Source organism: Engraulis encrasicolus, unplaced genomic scaffold (assembly GCF_034702125.1).
Source record: "Engraulis encrasicolus isolate BLACKSEA-1 unplaced genomic scaffold, IST_EnEncr_1.0 scaffold_560_np1212, whole genome shotgun sequence".
NCBI lineage: Eukaryota > Metazoa > Chordata > Actinopteri > Clupeiformes > Engraulidae > Engraulis > Engraulis encrasicolus.
The window spans coordinates 1-7,638 of NW_026945874.1; the positions used below are offsets into that span (position 1 = coordinate 1).

The following is a 7,638-nucleotide window of genomic DNA, read 5'->3' on the forward strand; positions in this document are numbered from 1 at the left end:
ATGCAATGTACTGCTACAAATCACCATATTCTACTACAACAGAGAGAGAGAGAGAGAGAGAGAGAGAGAGAGATTTGCATACCTTGTCCTCAAGTTGCTCTTGACAGCAGCCTTCAGGTCCCTCACCACAGGGGAATCTTGTTGGCTGGGGGTCATAGCATCCTGCAGCAAGGCGAGTAGTGGAGCGATGATTGACAGCGTTGGTCGCTTGTCCTCCGACATCGCTAGTGTGGCTTCTTTCATCGGTTGCAAGGTCCGCACCAAATCTTCCGCAGTAGTCACGTCTTCCTCAGTTAAGCTGCACAAATCCTTCTCATTTCTGCGGACGTCTGGAGAAAGGAGAGTGGCAGATATGGCCGGCTGCTGTTCCAAAAAACGTTCGACCATGGCCAGTGCGCTGTTCCATCTGGTCACAACATCTAGCGTCAGCTTGTGTGCTGGCAGTTGGAGCATCTTCTGCTTATCTTTCAAGATTTTGGTTGCGGTCGTGCTCCTGTGAAAGAACGTGGCTACACGCCTCACTCGACCGAGCAGACGTGATACGGCAGGGACTTTCAGGCCCGCTTGTGACGCCAAGTTAAGGGTGTGAGCGAAGCACCCAACGTGCATCAGCTGCAGTATCTCCACTGCGCGTACCATGTTGGCAGCGTTATCGGTGACGACTGCTGGAGTCTTGCTGCTTAACCCCCACTCCTCTATGGTCCTTGACAGCATGTCTGCGAGGTTTGCAGCGGTGTGGCTGGTGAGGACCTCAGTTGTCTCCAACACATGGGAGACGAGACACCACTCCGCGTCGATGTAATGGCACGTCACGGTGAGGTACGATTGTGTTGACACTGATGTCCATGTATCGCACGTAATGGCAACCCTCTCAGCTGATATAATTTTCACTCGGATGGCCTCCTTTAGGGACTCATACATCGTTGGTATCAATTTCGTAGACAGATGTTTTCGCTGGGGCATTACAAAGTTGGGTTCCAGTACCTTGATTAAGTGTCGGAATCCTTCGTTTTCCACGACACTGTATGGACGTAAGTCCTTGCATATGAACTTCGCGATGGCCTCTGTTATCCGTAAAGCTCGCGGACACTGCGACGGTAAAGCCAGCACGTCCTTCAACTTTGTTTGCATTGCCACAGGCGGCTTGTCGGAAGCAAGCAATGCAGCATGGTATCGTGTGACGTGATTCCACATGTTTGTGGTATTACGGCAATAGTTTAGCTCGATCTGGCATATTCTGCAAACGACCTTTGCTCGGTCTTCTGATCCGTCATCATTCGTTTTAAAATCAAAGTGCTTCCAGACGCCTGACTTCATCTGAGATGGTTTACCGGGCGGCATTTTTCGTGCCTCAGCAGCCATAGTTTGTTTACAACTAACTCCCGCCAGCAATGCACTGGTCGTGTGCGCACGCGCAAGAACGTCACGACGTAGAGTCGAGTGTGCAGCTGCGTCATCACCAGTAAGAGAAGAGAAACGTCGGGGAAGCACCAGAGAGGCTATGGAAGCACACAACACAGCAGGGCTGACGCAGAAAGAGGGGGAAAAATCGATCTTGTGCCCCGTGAATCGATTGTGTGAAATTTAAACGAGATCGATTAAGGATCGATCAGATCGATTTATTTACCCAGGCCTACTTGTGAGAAGGACGTTGTGGCAGACTGTGTCAAAAGCAGCTGCTAAATCAAGTAGCAGGAGGATACTGAAATGGCCTGAATCCGCAGCTAACAAAAGGTTGTTTACGACCTTTACTTGTACTGTTTCTGTGCTATGCCTAGCCCTGAACCAAGACTGCATTTCCTCCCATAGGCTAAATTATGACATGTGATCTTGAAGCTGTAAGGCCACAGTACGCTCTAGCAGCTTGGAGATGAAGGGAAGGTTTGAGATGGGATGGTAGTTTTTAAAATCATGCGCTGCAGCTCCAGCTTTTTTGAGGACAGGCGTGATGGCTGCAATCTTTAGGGAGTTTGGAACTATGCCTGTCAGGAGAGAAGTGTTAATCATGTTAGTAAGGAGGGAAGGCTGGTCTATCAGGCTAATATTTTATCTAGTGCTGTCAATCGATTAAAATATTTAATCACGATTAATCGCATAAATGCCATAGTTAACTCGTGATTAATCGCATTTTAATGACATAATTATGTCTCATTTTAAATCATTGTAATATCGATGTAGGCCTACAAAAATGGCTAGGTTTGTGCAAATATATATATATATATATTGTTGAAAATTGAAAACATTGAGTGTTAGACACTGACATCTGCCCTAATGGCATATGGTAGTAAAAAAAAAATAAGGGGGAGAAAAATGATAACAAAAACATAAATAGCTCTATGCACAAAAGACACACACACACAGGACATTTAGTTTCCAGTGATCGGAGGAGAGAAAATGTGCCTCATAGGGCTGGACTGGCAATCTGGAAAACCGGGCAGAATCCCTGTGGGCCGACGCCCCTAGAGGGCCGGTGATGTCGGTTTTTAAAAATAATTGCTATTAATGTTTAAAAAAAAATGTGACCGGCGGCCCACAATTTTATAGAAGGAGGGGGTGTCCCATTGGTGCATCTGAGTCGGACTTAACTATTCATTGCGGCCCCACCCCTACCCTGCATTACGCGCGCAAATTTGAGACACAAGCGATGGAGAGACTAAAACTAAAAGGTGGTGTGGAAAAGCTTGCGGAAAAGGGATAAAAAAAAAAAAAACTTGCAGCAGAGGCAAGATAATGTGTTCACGCATGTAGTGTTGTAGCAGCAGGAGAGGGACAACAACTTCTGCATGTTGGAAGTGAAGGAGCACGCTAGGAGACAGCAGGGGAAAGCGGCAGTAGTAGCCTCTACGAGCCATGACCGGTATGAGTCAAGTCAAGATCTGTTCTTTCAAACTTTAGGATACTCCATGCCTCTCCCCAACTCTCACTTCAGCATTAAACATTAATATTACGTAAATAGGCCATTAATTTCCACCACCACAAGTGTGCTTTGAACCGGTCGCACGACTCGCGGACATAGGCTATTGAGAAGACAAACATTCCATACACCAAACCACTGACGTGAATAATATTAACAATATAGTAGCCACGGCAGTGTGCCAAATGTATAGCATTAAATGGAACACCAGTGGTGTTGTTCTAAAGCATTCCGTGTACCAAATGCGTTTCGAAGACTGTCAAACTCGTACCTATTCTCACTAAATATTCAGCGATCGTTTGCGTAATCACATTTACCACGCAGTGAAAATGTCCATATGTCGTAACGGTTGTCGCGTCTCGCGTGTGGAAAAGGTTTGGCAAACGGATTTTTTTTTAAAATTGTAACTCCTCTTCTCAAACCATATTCTGTAGGTAAAGAAAGACTTATAGCATCTCTCTCTCTCTCTCTCTCTCTCTCTCTCTCTCTCTCTCTCTCTCTCAGCTGCTATTTTATCCAGGACAATTAGAAATGATAAATGATTGAAGAATTTCTTTTGAATAAGCTTTTGATACAGTTTTATCTGTAGACTATTTTATATGTAGCCTACCACTTTCAGCACTGCTCATTTTGAAACTTCAGTATGTTAATGCTTTCTTAACATATTTGACACACTAAAACATTGTGGTGATAGGCTACAGTTCATGATTTTCTTTCATCATTCAAGCTATTAAAGTAGCTTCCTTATGCAATGAGAGATGCATTTTGATAACAGGAAATTAACCCTCTTCTAATGCACCTGTTAGAGGAAACCCTCAATTTAACATTAATCTAGGTCAATTTATGAGTAGGCTATACACAGAATACTATATTAATTTGAATATTTTGCAAGTGCTGCATACATTGTGATAAATAATCTATCTCCCTCTTCTCATCTAGTCAAACCAGGCCAGGATGAGGTTGAGTTAGAGAGAGAAGTAGAGTAGGCCTAGATTACTTTTGCTGTGAGTGTGGTCATCTATTGCATTTCTAAACCACTGCCCAAACTAAGATTCATTTTAAATAAATAGTTGATATAGTCAGCGCACATTTCCTGGTGTTTTCTGGTAGCTGAAAGAGAGATTCATGCATGAATATTGCGCCTTTTTTCGCATAGGCCGCTTGGTCAATAAGTAGTCGGATGTGCTCCGCTGATTATGAGGGGCCGGTCTGGGCCAAAAATGCCCGGGCCATTTTGTTCTCCCAGTCCAGGCCTGCTGCTCACATAATACAGCAGGGTTACATCCTGGAGAAGTGTGGGATTGTGCCACCTTGGTCTCTTTGGCATTTTTTTTTTTAGGCTAAATGACATTGCCAGATCATCTGATAGCCTAGATGCAGACTACTACATAAAGATTTATTTCTTAGTGAGAAAACTAATACGCCTGGGGATTACACTTTTCAAATCAAGCTAGAAGGTTAGCCTACTAGGATACTCATGATAGCTCTGTCATTCATGAGAAGTTACAAGTGTTAGTGAAGGAAACAACACCTGTTTTTGTCAACAAGAAAACGGCACATTCGATGTTCTGTTGATCATATGCAACAGCCAATAATAACTCTTCAAGTTGCTCAAAACTTTGTTTGTAGTCTTAAAATAGATGTAGGATTCAATACAAACTATTTAGGGACTGTTTAAAAGTAGGCCTATGCAATGTTCGTTTTAGGAATAGCACTAGTTAGCTGCCAGCAGAAATTAAAGCCATTAACAGTGTTAGCAGGCAGCTATAGCTGCAGCTATTGTTCAGCCAATTCGAAGTCCTTCAGCACACTGTTTGCAACACATAGTCCATAACTTTCAAAAACAAGGTATTAGTCAGGGACCCAAACCCTCAAAAGTGCTTTAAAATGGGAGGAACCTGACATGGCGCGTTATACTTTTTATTTGTAATTTTTTTGATAGTTCTATCCCTTAGGACAAATAATTAGAGGGTCTGCTCGGTCGGAAATATCGCGAAAAAAAGTTGTGCCTATTTTAATGTATGTACCCTTCATTTTTCGAGAGAAATTTCTGAAAAATGAAAAATGACCTGAAATCCTTGGTGGTTTGGTTAAGCTGTCCAAAAAGGCTTGCCTGGTACACAGGACACAACTACTGTCTATATTCAATAAAGAAAATATTGTTAAACCACATTTGAACATGATTTTGGCTCAATTTTATGTCATAAAATTAGGCGTTTTTTCACTTTTTTGCTATATTTTCAACTTTTCTTCTTTGGCAATCAAGTTTTTCTCCAAGGTTTGACATCAGACAATATGCCATTCTTTTTAGTATGCAGTATAGTGATACCACAGCAAAAACTATGAAAATACAACCAAAATCAATGGATCTGTGGGGACTTGAACTCTAGTTGGTGATCAACAGGCCCAGAAAGTCAATAGAACTGCAGGCTACAATTAAAATGCTGAAAGGCATGCTGAATACTGAGCAATATGACATACCCACACACCCACCCCCACACACACAGACACACAATCTGGGGATCCTTCAATGATGTTCACCCCAGGTGACACCCTGCACACCTGAACATACCCCACACATACATAGGCCTACTTCCTGGATGTGACACAGTGAGCTATTTACACAGAAGGGGGAAAGGCAGGCCTACACAACTACCATTAAAAACCTAACAGACCTGCCACTCTGCAGTATGGCAACCCTCTGGAAAGCCAATATTTTCAGGAATAACATAACCCATTTCAGTTTGCATACAGGGCAAACTGCTCTACACAGGACACCATCACCAGCATGCTTCATACTAAGCTGAGGAACACATATGCACAATTTTGGATTACAGTTCAACCTTCAGCACCATCCAGCCTCAGAGTCTTTGTTCTAAACCCCACTATCTGAGCCTGACCAACCATCATGTACTGTGGATTTCCTCTCTAACTGCTCCCTCTTGCTATCAACACCAGCACACTGCAAGGGCGTTAGCTAAGCCCTCTACTCTAAACCCTGTTCACCTACAACTGCCTCTTTCTCCTCATTCGCTAACATAATGTCACACTAATTATGAATGAAGACAAGACAGACTACAGGAACAAGACAAAACATCTGCCGTCATGGTGTAAAAACAATAGCTCCGTCCTGGAGTCTAAAAACAACAAGGGAATCATTGTGGACTTTCACAAAAACAATCACAAACCCATGTAGTGGTGACTCGTAGGTGGTGGAGACGGTCAGCATCTTTAAATCCCTGGAGGACACTGCAGCTGAAGACCTGTCCTGGAGTATTCACATAGGCTCAGTGGTCAGTAAGGCCCAACTATGTACCTTCTACCTGAATCTCAATGTCTCTTCTACCAGAGATTAGTACTATCTACTACCACAGGCACTGTCAGGATGTGGACACCAGAAGCAGAAGAAGCGCTGAGATACTGCTTTGAGTCCACTGAATGTTCTGTTCTGCAGTACAGCGAAAACGTAGGAGGAGATAATTTCATTGCTGACTATCTCAACCTCTGCATGGAGGAGTTCCCAGTAGTTTGGTAAAACTTTTAGCCTACTGGTACTCTAACCAACATGTGCATGTTAAATGGGCGAACATCCTATCTACACGTTTTAATGTCAGCAACAGGGTACGACAGAGGGGAATTTTATCTCCTTATGTAATGCTTATATCGATTACCTGTCTAGGTAACAAACAGGCAGTATAGTTGGTGATGATTAATCACTTGTTATATGCAGCCAACCATACCATTCTATCTCCAATTAACAGTTGGTTCCAACAGCTCCTTTATATTTGTTATGATTATGGGGTAGTCTGACATTAATAATAATGATAGGAAGAGTGTGATAATGTAACACAGTTTCCTCCTTTCCATCTATCTAACAGCTAGGTAGCAAATACCACAACATATCTGTGTTGCATCCTGAATTATACACTGGAGGCTGATGCCAACATGAAGAGTGTGATATTTCCAAGCCATTATGCTGGCTATTCCATCCCTGCACTACAAAAGTTACATAAGTTAACCTATTTCAAACTGATAGCACAATTAGTTGATCCAGGTCAAAGAGGGACATGTCTATGCACACTGGGAACACTGGTATAAGTGCCTTCCCTGTTTATATGTATGTACTGTATATGAAGTGTGCTGTAGTGAAATATTGATGTACTGTGTATTTTACAGTACATATTGATGTACTGTGTATTTTGGGCCTCAAGCCTGTAATATTTAAAACATGTGCAAAAGAGGTAGCTGAGCCACAGCAACACATCGTCAACAAGAGTGTATAAATGGGTAAGGCGCTATAGATTGTACCTCACTGATTCTTGAGAAAGTGGCTAAAACAGGTTGTAATGTTGACAGAAAAAAACAAAGTGAAATACAAAATGATATGGTATATCCTTGTTGACTAAGGTCTTAGCTTTTCAGAAATGCACTTTTTATCTCTTTACAATATGAACCATATGTGGTGGAATCTGTGACCCATGATGCATCAATAACAGTACTGACACACGAGGTGCAGGAGGCTATACAGAAATTACCCAACAATAAAGCATGTGGCATGGACTTCATTAGCGCGGAACATCTGAAACATGCTAGTCAGATGCTCTCCATTCTACTTGCACTCAACTTTACAGGACTGATGATTCATGGTATATTGCCAGAATCTATGCTATCTATACTGCTTGTACCTGTCATCAAGGATAAAACTGGAAAGGTTGGCTGCCTGG

The 7,638-nt window shown here is 42.7% G+C and overlaps 1 protein-coding gene across 1 annotated transcript; it reads right to left on the minus strand.

Moving 5' to 3' along the window:
* Window positions 1-33: 33 nt before the first annotated feature.
* On the minus strand, window positions 34-1,623 carry LOC134444425 (E3 SUMO-protein ligase ZBED1-like). The gene has a single exon (XM_063193739.1). The coding sequence runs from the start codon at window positions 1,360-1,362 to the stop codon at window positions 34-36; it is 1,329 nt and encodes a 442-aa protein (XP_063049809.1). The 5' UTR covers window positions 1,363-1,623.
* Between the last annotated feature and the right edge of the window lie 6,015 nt (window positions 1,624-7,638).